Source organism: Micropterus dolomieu, linkage group LG04 (assembly GCF_021292245.1).
Source record: "Micropterus dolomieu isolate WLL.071019.BEF.003 ecotype Adirondacks linkage group LG04, ASM2129224v1, whole genome shotgun sequence".
In the NCBI taxonomy this organism is placed as follows: Eukaryota; Metazoa; Chordata; class Actinopteri; order Centrarchiformes; family Centrarchidae; genus Micropterus; species Micropterus dolomieu.
The window spans coordinates 2634577-2652525 of NC_060153.1; the positions used below are offsets into that span (position 1 = coordinate 2634577).

The 17949-nt window shown below is 39.0% G+C and overlaps 1 protein-coding gene across 1 annotated transcript; it reads right to left on the reverse strand.

The window, feature by feature from the left end:
* Positions 1-2068: 2068 nt before the first annotated feature.
* Positions 2069-17880, reverse strand: gaa2 (alpha glucosidase 2). Its single transcript, XM_046047630.1, has 21 exons — positions 17735-17880; positions 16867-16988; positions 15772-16344; positions 14317-14462; positions 13988-14153; positions 12527-12623; positions 11902-12021; positions 11089-11207; positions 10859-10990; positions 10670-10780; positions 10033-10146; positions 9837-9921; positions 9621-9738; positions 9343-9476; positions 8760-8911; positions 7118-7266; positions 6886-7027; positions 6676-6774; positions 5653-5817; positions 5025-5171; positions 2069-3716 (listed from the first exon to the last, which is right to left on the reverse strand). The coding sequence occupies exons 2-21, from the start codon at positions 16957-16959 to the stop codon at positions 3654-3656; spliced, it is 2925 nt and encodes a 974-aa protein (XP_045903586.1). The 5' UTR covers positions 16960-16988; positions 17735-17880; the 3' UTR covers positions 2069-3653.
* Positions 17881-17949: the final 69 nt, after the last annotated feature.

The window sequence follows — 17949 nt, forward strand, 5'->3', positions numbered from 1 at the left end:
TCTGCCTCAGCAGTAGCCTACATTTTCTGGTCTATTCCATATTTATATATTTCTACATTCATTTATGTCAACTGTATGTTTGTCTACGTGTAGCACCTTATCACCAAAGCAAATTCCTCATATGTGTGAAACACTTCTTGGCAATAAAGCTCCTTCTGATTCTGGTACATTGTGTCTAGTGCTAAGTAGCACATGTTAGCATGCTAATGCAGAAAACTGGCAGTGTTGATGGAAGGTAAAGTTAAGCGAACAGAAGGAGCACGCACACACACAGTACAACAACACACATAGTTTTTGTTGTTGTACTGTTTTTGTTGGTTTGAGACTACTAAATCACGTTAAAAAATATCCAAACAGAAAAGTAACAACTGAACAATGAAGCTGGTTTTAGCTTTTTTATGACCCCCGAGAGTCTCCTATGTAATAACGTACCAAAAATGATTACAATGAAATTGAACATGTAACACAGTTTTTTTTTGTGAAGTGTATTGTCAAGCTTTCAGCATGAAATAAACTATATAAATATTACTCAACTTGACTAATCAAGCCACCTCAGAAAGCCCAGACTGAAACACAATCTGGCAACAGTGGGGCGTTTCTCTAAAATGTGTATAACCTGACACTAAATCACTCTTTCCATTCCTCCTAAATATACCTTTACAAGTATGATTGTTCAAATTAAACATGAACAGAATCCCCCCAAAAGTCCTGTGAAGAACTTTGTCCCACTCTCCACATACTGACCATACAAACACCCCCCCACGCACAAATACTTAATCCTCCCAAATCCAGACAGGAAATGCCCTCGTCAGTAGAGCAGAATGCTTTTGACAGACCCCCACTGCTCTGTCTCTGCCTCTTTCTCTCTCTGCTTTCTCCTCCCCCTCTGTTGAATGATATATCTGCCCTCCACAAACTGCCATCTGGAAACAGTTAGCCTGTGAACGTTTGCACAGAGCCAATAAAAGCATGTCTATTGTGAGTCTATCAGTGGTGGAGGATAATTCAACCTCGCTATCAGAGGGGAATATGGGACACATTGTTTGCTTTCACTTTCTGGAGCTGGTGTGTGCGTGCGCGTGCATGTGTTGGGGACAATCAAATACTTGTTTGTTGTCATGACTCATGAGATCCAGTCTTTTTCTTTGGCTTTTCTTCAGGTCTTCTTTCACTTTACAGCTTGTTTTCTGGTTAGTTTCTATGGAGAGCCTCAAACACTAGAAATTATTTATTTAATTTTTAAGGGACAAGCTAATTTAACTCAGTCCTCAGTCGATCCCATGTATCTTAATGAATTCGCTATCTACATAAACACTGGGTTTATAATGGTGGAAGCTAAAAACACACACAGAGAGGCTGCAGTAGGATGGAGAGCTGATTAAAGAAGAACACTGATGAAGAAGGTAGAGAAACAATAAGAGGTGTTGAAAAACAACAGCCTGAAACACTTCTGCTGCAAAGACAACAGGAGGAAGATGGGATACATTTTTAAAATATAAAGAATATATAAAATACTGAATATGAATTTGATAATTTCAGCCAATGCACAAAAGGATTTCAACCTTCATAATGGCTCCAACAGTAACTGCAGTAAAGTAGATCAAGTAAACCATAATCACATATCTTGCCATTTCTTAGTTTAAAGGTTGTAGTTCACTCTATAACACTTTTATTAAAAGACACCCATATTTCGATATTACATTGAAACTGTCTGTAGTTTAACCCCTTACTTGGAGTATTTACACCTGATGTGGTTTAAATGCCTTACTCAAGGCAGCTTTGAGCAGAGCTGCAGAGACGAGAAAGATAATTTGTTATTCACATTTCTTTCAATTTCTACTTTGGATTTCAAACATGAAAAAAATATCTGCAATTAAAACTGGCAAATATATAAAATCTGATGTGACATTTTTTCAGCCTCTGGGGAAGCAACTGTATCTGATGTGAAGAATGATCCCAACAATCACCACAGCACTGAAATATTGTGTCCTCTAGTGGCACCCATGTGTTCCAGCACCTCAGGGTCAAAGAAAACAAGTTCAAAGAAATCTGCTGACCACAACAGGGCTCAAAATTTTTCTTTATTAATGAAAAGATAAATGGAAAAAAAAATGTTTAAGGTGACAGTACATTGGGGTCAAGACAAGAGTGTGGGAATCACCTAATTTCCTTTTTCTTTAACTTTTGAGGCCTCAAGACATATTATAAAATAAAATGGCAGTAGTTTTCATATTGTTCATATAATAAAATTTGAGCAACTAAACACAAAAATTAAAACACAAGAATTTATCATAAAATACAGACAATTTTGTGGTCATAACTTGAGTTAGCTAAACATAAATGATGGTAAAATATACTCTGTATATTTGTCTTTACATGCTTAAAAACGGATTTTGCGTAGTTTGCTTTATAGCACACATGCATTGACTGCATTTCTAGAACAATTTAATCTGGTATTCTAAAGATGCAGAGACGCTTTTCACAGCTGTTGTGTGAGAAAGACTACACATTCAAATCAGATTTTCACAGCATCAAGGTCAAATTTAACCAGAATGATCTTTGCTGTTTAGAAAAATTCACTCGATCAGCTTATGAAATGAATCCAGTCTTAGGTGTTAGTTATATTCTGCCATCAGAGGTTGGAAAACCAGTGCTAAGGAAATTCATGGTATAATGACTGCAGAACACTTATGGCTGGTCTAGTATACTGTAGTTAAAGTAGCAGTTAAAGTAATCCTCATGCACAGCAGTCCTATGATCATTAGCGTTAAAAACAGGCTGAACAAAAGGATCATCTGGAACCCAGAGATGCTCAAAAACACACAAAACAGAATCATAAGGCACCTGCATCCACCTTTACAATACAGCAGTACCAATTAGTGCAGAAATAGGCTGTAAACACCATTCAAGCACATACAATATTTTACATCATGAACATATATTCAAGACTTGTCATATTTTAAGGAAGATTGATCATCCTTTCACTTATTGCACATAATCACTTTGCCCAAAAAAATAAAGATTTGATCTGTGAACTGAACTAAAAACCTAAAATTGAACTAAAATACCTTACCAAGGAAGCTTTACGTGTAAATTAGGTGACAGTTCAGCAATAACTTATCAAACAATACATTTACCCACACAGATATTAAGTGTCCAGACTACTGTAGGTCAGTGATTGCATACCTTTGTTTCAGAAGCCTTCATGTATACAGAAATGCTTTTGTCCATTTCTTAAATGTCGCACTATAAATATGATTAACACCAACTTGACTCTCTCCGGTGTACCCACACTTTCACCTGTAAATCGTTTCTCAACAGACACTTTGTTGTGTCTCTGTACTCCTGCACATTAGATCTGAAATAATGACTATGAGGTTAAGGTGCTGACTAATTTGAGGGGTTGATTGAACAGTTTTGGAAGCAACGTGTTTTTATGCAGAGTTTCCTAAAGAGGTAAAAAGGTCTACAAGTCCCACACTGTTCACTTTAACCTCAGTTATTTTTCCCTTTAACCTCCAGTGTTCTGGAGCACAAAGGCAAAACACTAAAAAGCAACATGAGTCATTAGATTTATAGACTTCACTGTGTGCCAGTTTGGAACTTAAATAGCCAAGAGAAAGTTAAACCAACAATTACAAAAAATTGATTCATTACATCCAGCTGATGGTGAAGTTCTGACTGAGGTTGAGACCAAGATCTACAACTGTTAACACCTGCAGAGGCAAGCAAACACATCATTTTAGCATAAACAATTTTATTCTGATAAAAACCAAAAGCCTCCTCCATAAAAGGTGCTAACCTTACAACTACACAACTCATGTACTGCAGACAAAGTATCATGACACTCTTTAATACCTTCAATACCTGGATCCACTTTAAATTTAAAAAAGTATACATTTGCTGAAAGTCACCTAGCTAGGTGGATACAGCACACTGTATTAAAACACAGTTATGTAAAGTGACTAAGTACGGGACTTCAGTACAATTTTGAGGAACTTTACTTTTTATTTCCATTTTATAATTCTACTTCACTACACTTCAGAGAGAAATATTGTACACTTTACACCACTACATTTATTTCACAGCTATTGTTACTTCTCAGATTTAGATTTTACAGAAAAACATATGATCAGGTTTTCATACTTTAAAGGTTCAGTGTGTAATATTGAGGATCATTTGACAGAAATGCAATGTAATATCCATAACTAGTGGTGTATAAAGACCTTATATAATGAACCGTTATGTTTTCATTACCTTAGAATGAGCCACTTCTATCTACATACACCGTCGCCATGTTTCTACAGTAGCCCAAATGGACAAATCTACACAGTGCTTTCGTCACTACGTTGAATATGTGCGAAGAAGAACAACAATGTAATGTAACGTTAGCAGTAGTTGTAGTACTACTAGTAGTAGTTGATTGGTTTATTAGAAGTGACGTGAATTACAGATGCGCCTATCTAAGCAAGATAGCTAGCCCCACACAGAGCCATTAGCTCCACCGTCTTGTCCAAATATGGTCACATCCAGTGAACGACTTCACAACTCGGAAAATGGGACCATCCGAGGACCACATGAATGCAACCTGAGTTGCAATTCGCAACCCTCACCACTAGATGCCACTAAAACTTACACACTGAACCTTTAATTACACCTTGTTACCAATTTCTGTCTTTCTGTAAGTTTACATCTGGTTTTGCTAATTTTACTTTAAGATATTAATATGTTTTTAACCACTGCTGCCACATAAATGTGAAACAAACAGTGGTACATTTAAACAATGACAGCTAAATAAATAAACAATATTGGCTATATCTTGCGTGTAATTAGATGAAAGATTCTCTGCATGTCCCTGGTCGTTGTGGTGCGTGTGATTTGTCACCAGGACCGTTTACCACTTTATGTTAGTGGCTAAATCCATCTAAGTCAATTAAGCCTAAGTGACTCAACGTGAACATCAAGTACAAAAACAGTATCCAGTTTTCTCAGTCTGTGTGTTCACCCCTGACCCCTAAGCTTACCTGGTTGGCTCTGTATGTGAACGTTGCAACTTGGGAGTTCACCAGCACTGTGTCAGGCGTCTGCTTCACACCGTAGATGGAGACGGTCTCCACAGTAATGTATGTAGCTTCCACGTTGCTATGAAGAACATGTGATGTCATCACGTTCTACAAAATAAGCAAATGGACGGGTTACATCGCGACAAATATTTAGATGAATATTGCTTATAAACTGGACATTCAAGATGCACTAATCAATATTTTTTTATAAAAATGATTCAAAGTCACAAGGTAGATTTATTTATTTACTATGTATAATGTGAAAGGGGTTGCTCATGATAAACCCACAGAGAATTATCACCCGACTCTGTAGGTCACCTCAGCTCTATGGAGTTATTTGGCATCTCTCAGCTCATTGTTTTGGTTTTACATTCTGTAACTTTCCTGGTTCACAGTCACCACTGATAAACCCACTGTATGCTTCCTGCCCAGCACCAAACTTTATACAGACAAAGTTGGTAACTAGCTCGAGAAAATAATGGAGCAGTGGAGGCATTCTGAGAAATGTGGGTAATCACAAACTGAAGTAGACAAAGCAAGCTGGAATCAGCCAGTGGCAGATACTTTTTTTTCTTTTAAGTCTGAGCACCTGAGCAACACTGAAGACGATGTAGGAGTATTTCTTGTTCTCATAGGTGTCGATGCTTTCTCCGTCGTCCCAGAAAAGATCTCCACTGGCTGAACCATCGTCAGAGAGAGCTGAAACCAGATGGAGAGGCTGACCGCTGCTTACCCACAAGGTCAGGTTAGGCGCCTGTACACACATACGTGGAGAAAAAAAGTGGCATTAGAAAATAATGTACTGACTGTAGGGTGTGTATATGTCAGATCCACAAAAATGTCAGGTGTGACACATTAATTATCCCAAGAACATCACAAATGGTCAAGATTTGTTTTTCAGACTTAGGTTAAAAGGGCCAGTTCACCCAAATCACAAAAGACCTTTTTTTGTGGTGCGGACTTAAAGTAGACATAAAAATCCCGTTTTATAAACTCATTTTCAATGTTTGTGAAACTGAAGACAAATTGCAATTAATTCCCACTATTTTAAGGAGGCAACAGAAGCTGCAAACATCTCAAAACTTCAGCCCAAGAAACCGAATCTACAGTGTATGTATTGCTGAATAGTTACACCCCAATTTACAAGAAAAACAGATGCAAGCAGTAACTGGGCTGGCACTTATATGCATTGAAAACCTCAAAAGAGGAGAAGATTGTGGACCCGGCGGCAACCAGGGAGAAGAGGGCAGCATTAAATGCCAACTCTGAAGAATGAGTTGAGGTAAATATGTTTTAGAGTAGCATTGTTCTGCTTCATTTTATGTCATACACGGATGGGTTGGTTTGTAAATATGGGTCGTAACAACAGTCAGATGGTGAGATTCTGGTTCTAAATTTTTCACACAGACTGTCTTTGATCCCTGAAGCTGTAAATTGTCCGTTGGTGGACATCTAGGACCACCGTTTTGGATTGACAACCAAAGATTTCACTGCAACTTTTGACTGTAGAAGGCCAAAGTTGAACAGTGTAAAGGGACCTACGTATAAGTGAGAAAATGTATAATCATTCAGAAACAACAACAATGTAAATTGAACCATGAATCCTATCTACCTGTGTTGGTATAACAGAGCCCTCACGCAAATGCAAGTTGATCTTATCTAGAGGTGCATGGAGTCGAAGTTCTTCACCCTTACTGTGCAAAGAGTCACCCTAGGAAGTAGAGACCACGTGGACAAATATTGTTAGTTTCTGGTTTACACCCTTTTGTTCCCCGTATACTCATATTAGGCTAAATGTTAAGAGTAGAAGTTTGGGTCTTACCGTGTAGTAGTCATACCACAGACCCTCTGGGAAGTAACCATCCACATAATCGACTCCAGGATCCAATACTGGTGTCACTAATAAACTCTTCCCCCATAGGAACTGTTTGTCAATCCCATAGGTTCTTACATCTTTTGGGAACCTTTTGAGTATGAGGATACACGCAGTAAGGCGACGATCATCAGCCAAATTAGCAAATCAAATTCAAGCTAAATAAAATAGCATTACTTACTCAAACATAATTGGCCGTGCAACAGTGTGTCCGTGTACATGTGCGTGATGGAAGAGAGTGTAGAGCACAGGGTAGAGGGAATAACGCAGCAGCAGAGCCTGCTTCATGGCTGAACGAGCCAGAGGGCTGAAAGCTGTTGGGTCTTGAGGCTGTAAATTTAAAATAAATCAAACAGAGAAAAAGTAGGGATGCACCGAAATGAAAATTCTTGGCCGAAGCCGAAACTGAATATAATGAAAAAATTTGCCGAACACTGAGCAAGCAGGCCTACATTCACATTTTTGCCATTTTTTTTAGCACTGCATATATTAAATGTGTTTTTTATTCAGTGTTTCCCACAGGATTTGGAGAGACTATGTTGGGTGGGTCCGAGGCCCAAGAGGTAAAGTAAAGTCCGGGAAAGTAAATGACATGTGTCTATTTACTTTTAATGTACACATGTAATATGTTTTATACTTTCTGTGAATATAATCCAATTAATCTTATTTCCAAACTGTATGGATATCTTATTTTGAAAACCGGACATTGTCACACGTGTATCATACAGTCTATGGTATCATCACGCTACATTCATCAAGTCCGACCCAATTTGATAAAAAATGTTGTATGTGGTTCTCGTATCGTGTAACATGAAGACTTCATAGCCTCTCTTCAGTAGGACTCTCATACTGCCACACTTGTCTTTGTAAAGAGAGAAATTGACAGGATAAAGTCGCTAACCTGCCTGTCAGCTTGCTTTTGTCCGCTTCAGTTACCACAAAGGCTTGAATACATGTGCACTCCAAATTTAGGTGCGGCTAGCTTAATCGTCTTCTCAGAAATGAGTTACAGAAACACTCAAAGCGGGTCAGATCATTTGTTGCCTTTTCTAAGAAGTCAGCCACAGATGGAGTGGATGTGCTAGGAGACAATTCAGCAGAACAGAGTCTGCAAACGGCCATTTATGCGTCTTTCTCGGGCACTTGTAAACACACTGCTGACATGTCAACGTAATTGTTCAGCAAAATTAAGCAAGCGGCTTAAGCGGCTTTTTGACTTATTAGGTCGAACACCGAAAGTGCTATTTTTACTATTTCCAGCCGATTAATTTCGGTGGCTGAACATTCAGTGCATCCCTAAAAAAAAAAATTCTAAAAAGGAGTGAAGGACAGTCTACAGTAAAATAAATACGGTATCATTAGAATCAAAGAAATTTGCTTTGGTGTTGTCATACTTCAGTTGGTACTACAATGTTTTAAAGGTGCAATGCGTACGAATTTAATAGATTTAAGAGTTTAAAACATAAAAATGAAAAAAAATCAACTAACATTTTCAACAGAATGTAAAAAAGTAACGGTTCAGTAGTTATGTCAAAGACATCGATGTAGATATGTCAAAGACATCGATGTACCGAGGCCCCGGCCCATCCTGTCTAATACCACTTTGTACCTCAAGAGGCAATAGTGCGATAATATAGCAAACTCAGGCCTCCTCATTGCGGAATCAGTCAACCAATAGGAGAAATTAGCTGCACGGCTAACTGAGCAAACTACCTAACAGCAGTTATGACCCAATACGTGATATGCTGCACCTTTAATAGCTCCTGGGTATTTTTAAACATTGTACTTTGTGGTGACATGGAGCAGTGATGTTAAGATCTTACCTTCAAGTCGATGGCGTTGTGGTTGCGTGTGAAGGGATAGAAAGCTCCCAGCTGCGTCCAGCGGACACAGAGTTCTTCCTGCGGCTCCTCACTGAAGCCACAGATATCTGCTCCCACCAACGGGATGCCCAGAAGGTTAAAGGTCAAGATACCTAAAGGAGACAAAACAAAGGTGGGAAGAGTCTGAGACAGGGTACCATTATTAAACCAGCAGATGTACAATTTCATTATTTTCATTTACTGAAAATAGCTGCCTGCTGTTTCTGGAAATAAAGTTGATTTTTATATAAAAAAATATAAATGAAGCTTCAGGAAAAATAAACTTGAAGTACCCCTTTTGTTGATTTAGGTCAAACACATTTTAAAAGTCTGGATAAAGGTTGGAAAAGCAGTAGTATGTATGTGAGCAGGTTTATATATTTTTAATACTTTGATAATAACCTGTTTCCCGGTCCACTGCATTGGCATTGCATAGATAGATTTTTTTTTTTCTAAACCAAACTTCAGCTTTGTCTAAATATTCGTAGCTGGCAATAATTCATTCAGCAGAAAATGAGTAATACATGTGTCTGAAGGATCTAACCTGCTATAGAAGTGTACAGGTCTTTCCACTGGCTCCTGTTGTCTCCCAGCCAGTGACCAGAGTACATCCCCTGACTGGGGAAGGTGGAGCGTGAGATTACAAAAGGTCTCTTCACCGTGATCTTCTTCAGAGCGCTGGACAAGAGGACACAGAGCAAGAAAATACAATGGACAAGCAGAAGATTTAAGACACACATTGTTTTGTAATTTGTTCATGTAGTGTAAAAATCTTTTGGTGTTTAGCATTTCATCTATGTTGCGTGTGTCCCAGATATTGACCTGGCAGACGCCTTAGCTTCCATAAGTCCATAGAGGCTGTGCATGTTATAGTGTATGGAGTGCTTTTGCTGTGCAGTGGCACACAGAGTTTTGGCTCTTAGCAAACCTCCTAGTATGCCTAAAAAGAAAAGGACACAATTTTGACAATATACACTCTATAATTGTGAACATGTTATGTTTGTTTTGTGATTTGTGCTTTAGATCTGCATCTCCCACCAGGTGTGTAAGGAGGATTTTCAAGACTGTTTGACGGACAGCCATTGGTAGACCCATCCAGGAAATTTGATGGCTCGTTCATGTCCTAAAATCAAATGAGACAAAGGTCAGGGAGAGGATATCATGAAATGCAGAAAGCCACGATAATAATCATTAAAGTCAGTTCTTCAATAGGATCTTTCATTTTTATACTTACAATCCATAATCCGTCAAATGGCACCTTCTCATGAAACCTCTGAAGGTTGTCGTGCCACCATTCATGTGTCACATCATCAGAGAAATCAGGATATGCTGTCAGACCAGGCCACACCTAGAGGAAGAGATGGAGAATAGTATTTTCCTTTCATCATTAACATTTACTCTTGGAGGCAGAGGACATTTTTGAAACATCACATCTACATCTATGTGCGCTGCCAGTTGCCTTCAAACTTCACTACAATTTTGTTTTTCATCTGTTTTTTTCCAGCTTTATTGCAGAAACACGCTACCTATGATAGAAATACAGCCATTGGAAGTGGAAGACAGGGTTTTGGATTGAAGAGCAGCAGACATTAGACGATCCACCAGCCAGAGCAACCAGACCAGGTACCAGAAAAGAGAGCAAGGATAGGAGCCATGTTGGCCCAGCTTGGACTTATGGCTGCTACTAAAAGGTTTGCTTTGGACAAAACAGGATCCATGCATTGCTGGATTTTATATGTTAACGTATTTTAATTACACATTTAATTATCTGTTAAGTTCTGTGTGTGTAGCATGAAGGGACTACATGTATAATGATAAACAAACTACCATGGACCTTGTACCTTTTATCATTAAAGGATCTAGTGTCTCACCTTCCCTATAAGTGTTTTTCCTTCAGCGTCTTTGATAAAAACACCTCTCCTCATCCCTTCATCGTACGGCCAGTATGAGCCCTCAGGCTGTGTGCTGCTGATACCTGGATCCTGCAGGTTGAGACACAACTGTCATAAAAACACATCAAATCAACACACCAATGAATACAAATACAAACTCCTGTGTACCAGGATCATGACGTAGCGCTGGTCATGAGCGTGCAGGTCCTTCACCAGATCAGGCAGTGTGGCAAACTTTGTTGAGTCAAAAGTGAAGTCCATAAATTGGTCCATGTAGTCAATATCATTCCACTGGACGTCCTGTGAAATAATCAACACACAAAAAATTAATTTACAAAAAAATGTAAAACACATACTGACAGACACACAAAACAAACAGTTTGCTGGTTAAAATTTACCTGAGGTATCCCATTATTCCTCATGCTCTTGACAACCTCCCAGGTAGAATTGCTAGTGTTGTAACCCCAGCGACAGAGATGGTAGCCTAAAGCCCAGTAGATGGGCATTGCTGGGTAGCCTGTAGAAAGATAGAGGGGTGGAGAGAGAGACAAGCGTGAATAAGGAAGGAGGATACCATCAGTTACAAATGCAGGAATTGAGGGAAACAAACTCTGGGGTTAACAGAATTGAGTACACTGGACAGAGCTGTATAGCAAAAACTATGAAGATCAACCCACACAGCCATGATCTGTAGTGTGCTTTACTACTTCCCTCAGTTTATGTGGATCAAACTGCCATACTGGATACAGAAGCAGGCTGTTGCAGAGATTTTTTACTTCAGTCTTTTCTGTTCAAACACTGTTAATACATGTATTTTTATGTTATAGTTAGTTTGTTATTTACAGAGTGTTGTGGTTATGTATGGTGGTGAACAATTTCTGCTTAAAAACAGAGGAGGAAGGCAAAGTAGCTAATTTACTGAGAGATGTTTCAAGCTTCAGCAATCTGAAGCTGTTCATAGCTATGTACCCTGGGGTATGTCTGCTTATGGTAATTTTACTCTTTCAGGTAATCTGATACAACGTCGATTGGTTGGATCGGTACTACGATCAACAGTTGCTACTGTTCAACAGGAGTATCTCAGTGTGAATCTCTTTAAGTGAGTAACAGTTGCAAAAAGTAAGTGACATATTCCTTTAAGACAGGAATATGTTTCAGGTCGTGCAGCTAATGTACACAGCATTCCCACATCCTAGAAAACTCCTACTGACCAATGACTTCCACGTATTGTTCAATCACTGAACCAGGATCAGGACCGAGGAAAACATAAAAGTCAAGGATTCCACCAATAGTACGCCAGGTGATGGCTGGGGCAGGCTGGAGGACCACATCTGATGAAACAGAAGAAATACTGATGAAACACTTGTTATTCTTCTGAGTAAGCATTAGGACCACTGAGATATGCACGCCTATAGATATGCACGCCTAATTATATATTATATATATATATATATATATATATAAAGTTTCAACATTCCTTATGATGATGGCAAGGAAACCAATGACAAACTATGACTAAGTTTGCAAACTAATTTAACCTTTCAGTTAGAAATGCCCAGTATCTTTGTTTGCAAATACAACATGACCTCTGAATTACCTCTTTATACAACACTGGAAAGTTGATATTTACTGACACTACAGTCATACTTTTGTGACACTGCTTAAAGTCATGATGGTAACTGCCATTTCAGACTTCTGTTTTTATAAAATTGCTTAATCTTGTCATCTGTACAGTTGCGACACTGAATCAGCTACTTTTCCACCTCTGCAAACCACAGATTTTAGTGCACGTAGTGAAACCTGAAGTGGAACTATCAGGGCGGCAAGCAGACTGACCCATTGCATTGCTGTTCAGCAGGAAGAAGCCATGTGCATTCCCTCCGTCCTCCATTGCCAAGTAAAATGGATGGGCTCCATATAGGTTTGTCTGTTCCTGCATTGTAGAGAGGAACATAAGGATATTAAATTTAATCTCATTTGTACAAAAATAAACTCTTTAATCCTAAAGAGCCTAAGTCCTGAATGTTATTTATATTGGACCATGCAAGGTCCTCCTCTAAGTGGAATGCAACCACTGTGGATGTTATGAAAATACACCTGTGTTTTTCCTGTTTTAAGATGTCATGTATGCTGTGCCATCTACTGTGCATGCACTGGGACACAGTACTGAGCTATTCTTTATGTTATTAGGAACACCTATGCTTTTTCTACTAAGATTCAAATGCCTATGACAAGTTGAAAGTTAATATTATTAAGTTATATTATTAATATTATCGCAATGTGATAAAACGAGATTTTCGTTAAGCTAAGCTTGACAGAAGCCGACACTACAGACACTTTAATGTCACACATGGAATGAAATTAGCACCCGCCACCTGCAGGTAACGTGGTGGTGGTGGGGGTGAAATCGCCGGGCCATCCGCTGCTTTGGCGGACAGAAAAAATGCACAACAGAAAGACACATGTAGTAAGGTAAGCGTATTGTGGCGATCGGCATCTGTGTCACACACACAGCCATCAGTCAGCTTGGGAAATATCTGTGAAACGGCGTTTCAGACCAAATGCAGGGCCCAGTCTGACCCGAGTTACAGCCTGGTTACAGCCGCTGCCCTGCTTACCAGCATCGGAGGCTGCGGAGGTGGGGAGCCCCGAGAATTACCAAGCCTGTCTATTAAACACGAGAGAGAAACACTTGATTTTACTTTCATTGGCCAATTTTTGAATTGAACCTCAAACTGAGTATTTTTTGTTTGCTTACTGAGATATAGAAAGATGGACTCCTAGGAGATGAGAACTGAGATAAGGACTCATTAATTGGTGGTTGAACTGTGGGTTTTGAGCACTTACTGTATAACACACTGTGGTGAACTTAGTTTTACTTGTGGTCTGTAGTTGGGCCTACCTGATGATATTATATCATATTATTTAATGGCATTATTCAAATTTGATACTACTTCTCCACGATTGCTCATAACAATTCATGCAATTAATGCATCACTAGTCATCATAATTTCATCATAACACAGGCCTGACCCACAAGAAAGAACAATGTGTGTTTAATCTATCTAATATTGTGTTGGTCATACTGTACACTGACTTACTGCTTGTCCGTTTTGAATAATACAGAAGGTAAAGAGCCTCAAAATTAACCGCATATTAAAGCGCAATCGCAATATTGGTAAAAAAAAAAATTGCAATTACATTTTCCAAAATCGTTCAGCCCTAGTAAATATCCGTCCGTGGGTGAAAATGATGTAACTACAAACAGAACAATGACAAAAACAGACATTTTCATACCATTGGAGGCACATCTCTGGCCCACATGGTGAGTGTGTTCCAGTGGACATCATGCAGAAAGGTGGAGCGGTGCTCGCCCAGGCCATAAATGAACTGACTCTGCAGGGAGGTGGAGAACTGGAGAAACTGATCCGCATAGAAGAGAGGAGCCACTGTTGTGTTCAGACTAACAGGAAACAGTTGAAAGGGGACACAGTGTTAAATCGTTAATTATGATATTACAACACAGAGTGGGTTATTTTCACAACGTGCCTTTGGAGAGTTTCCAGTATACATGTCCACTAGAAGCCCATAAGCCTTTCTTTACCCACACTAATGTAGCCTCTTACAGCACTGCTCCTGTAGAGCTCCTCTTAACGACGACACCAAATGGCTGCTTTGAAAGCTCTACGATGTATTCTGGACTTTCTGCCTTCTTGGTGGGATTGGGAACAGAGATTGGAACCTCAAACCGTGAATTAGAAGGGTCTGTAATCTAGATTGAGAAACAGGAGAAAAACGGCGGTGTGTAATAACAACTTAATCAACAGACCTATAAAGTTTATGACGGTAGCTTTACAATGACCTGGTTAAATCACTGGCACAGATCTTGTTGGCCTATGAAACCTTGGTACACAGGGTCTGCTCACATGTACAGTTTTAATATGTAGAGATTAATGAACACCAGTGAGGTTCTGTGAGCAATAGTGTCGGTCTGTGTTTGTATGGTAATTGTTTGCTATTTCTTTATACAATTAAAAGGTAATGACGAGTCTTCAGTCAATAAGACAGTCAAATTATTTATGGAAAGGAACATTTTTATGTTGCTTTCCAAAGCACGTGATACCTATGAAAAGTATCATGCTGCGTTTAATATGGTAAAAGCCATACACACCCATGACAAACACTGACACTTATTTTGGCTGATTATAAATCCTTTCTGGACTGTGTGGTCGTGTACAGATGTCGATTGATCTGCCTTTTTTTTTTATAAAAAGACAGTAGGAAAAGCATATGTGCATATGTTAACATTAATAATGGCTGAATTCCATTTAGCTGCTTCAGTTTCAGGGTTCTGGTTTAGAGCAGCAACAATTTATCGAATAATCGATTATTAAATTATTTGCCAACTATTTGGATAATTGATTAATAGGTTTTAAGAAAAATTATTTGATTCCAGCTTCTTAAATGTGAAGATGTTCTGGTTTCTTCACACCGCTGTGACAGTAAAATATCTATGGGTTGTGGACAAAACAAGACATTTGAAGACATCACCTTAGGCTATGGAAACACTGATCGACATATTTCACCATTTTCTGCCATTTTATAGACCAAACAACTTGAGAAAATAATCGACAATGAAAATAATCATTAGTCGCAGCCCTATTGTGCATGCTGACTCACTGTGACACTGTCATGGCTTTAATAGAACAGAGCCATCACTAATGTTATTTGTAACAGCTGTGCTTTTCCTACTAATTTTGCACAGGAAGCACTTTCTCATGACTTTGACACTATCAGCTAAGACAAGCAGCTGCGAGGAAAGCTGTTGTTCACGATGATGTCAGAGCATTTTGGTGTGAAATAATGACTATAAAAACCATTAACAAATTAAATATATACATTTAATATTCTGACTCATCTCTATTATGCATTTCAGAATTGTTTTATGTTCATATATGTATCAGTATGATCACATGAACCTTAAATAGATGTTATATCATTTATGATGCTACAAGTCCTCTGCATAGATATAAAGAGGAAAGACATTAACTGCATGCCGTGTGAGTAACACACTGACTCACCCTGACACGTAGCCGTGTGTCTGTCTCATGACGTATCTCCACCTCTAGATTGAGGATGTCTGCCTGGTAGTATGTTTTGACCTCCCTTACGAGTGTACCTTTCTGTCCTAGGGTTGTGTCGTTTATTGACACAAGCAAGTAGGAAGGGAAATCCGGAGGATAGAAACACCAAGGGATACCATTTCTCCCTGATGGGCGGATGGCAGAGAAGGAGGGAGAGGATGCAGGGATAAAGCAACAGTTCCTTGCCTCACACAACTCTCGGGTCACAATAACCCCTCTTTCAGGGTAGCAATCAAATCTCCACGCCTCAGGGATTAAACTGCAAGCCTCACGGCGAAATGCAGCTGCAGTGTCATTTACTCCTGTTTTTACTTGAGAGTCTGGTGTTTGTGCAGAGGCCGGTGGCGGAGGTCTATGTGGCTGTAGGTTGGACGGTCTGTGCAGCCACAACATGCCCAATAGCCAGCCTCCACAAAGGAGCAGCAGCAGGGCGCCAATCACCAGGAGGCCTGTGGTGACAGAGCATGAAGGCCTCTGTGGAAGCAAGGAGGCTTCCTCTGGCTCCTGCATCTTAAAACACAACAAAGAAATAAAATAAGCAACACACTCAGAAAAGCAATTAATCAAGAGGAACCAGACTAATCCCTGTAAAAAGGAACAGCTGATCCTTTCCAGTATGGGTAACTATCAAAGCTACAAAGAGAGATCTTTTTGATTTAATCAGGACAGATAAACAAGATCTCAGGTAAAAATGTCTAAACCTGTCTTAAACCATAAAAGACATAGACTAGGACTGCAAATGAACATTGTTTTTTGGATCAATTGTCAAATTAGTTGCAGATTATTTTTCTCTCGGTTGACCAATTAACAATATATGTTCTTAAGAAGATCAAACTAAAACTATCAGACAATAAAATAATTAGACTAATGTGTCTAGATTCTAAAATATATTTTGCAACACTGGCAGCCCGAGGAAAGAGCACAAAGTTTCTGCAGCAATGAGTGAAATTCACAGAAAGACACAAATCCTTTGCTCTTTTAAAAACTGACTGCAGACAGTTTGAGGCAGAATACGTGAACATATGAACTCACTGGAAATTCTTCATGGACAGGACGGGGCTCTTCTGACAAAACTGCACTGGAAAACTGAACGTCTTCTGGGTTTAGCCGCTTGTATGACACCATCCTGATAGCGTGTATTTGTCAAAGTGAGGCTGAGCACATGAGAGACATTGAGACAGCAGAACAATTTCAGGAAGGCATAGTGTGCATACAAACTAGTGAAGTAAAAATGACAGTTTCATTTGATTTTAATGGTTTGATTTTGACACTTTAACAGAGGAAATATGTTAACAGAAAGCAGACGATGTGCATATTAATTATGGGGACTATAATAGGAATATATTACAACACTATAAAAATACACATTTAGCCGAAAAAAGTTTCCATACAGTAACGTCGCAATGACGCCATCAATAATCAACTCAAGTACGTTTAATGATCCCAACTTGATATTAGGGTCCTGCTGCTTCTTTAACTGCGGCATATATAATTTATACCAGTTATACTTTTAAATCAAACACCATGGCTTAGTGTATGTCTCAAACACAACACTCTAGTGACATCTCGCGTTATTATCGTCTAACGTTGAGCCATTACGAACTTCTGCACATTTGTCCTTAAAAACAATATGTTGTAGCTAACGTTAGCTAGCTGTGCAATCACGTTAATGTTAAAGTTCACCAACGACAAATTTGACCACTGAATAAATTACAGTTTTGCGGACCGGCTCACTACACCCCGGTAATTATGGTTATGAGAAAACAACCAGTCGCACGAGAACGGTACGTTATTGTAGCAACGTTTGTTTTGTTTTTTAGCGTTAGCTTACTTAAAAGGTAGTGTAACTTTAGCTAACGTTAGCTGACAAGGGCGTTAGCATCAGCATTGCTTAACTTACCCGTATATCATTTGAATTTTACAGACACTAAAAATAGAGCACACAGGGCAACTTTTCCTTTAAATAAACGTTATATTAGCTAAGTAATTCGTAACGTTGATAGAGTCAACCGTCTACATGGCGTGCGTCTGTTTATCTTCATGGCACGTTCAACATACCTCAGAATTTCGACTACTTCCGTTTTAGGAGCCCCCAACAAGCTCATATGAATGTCG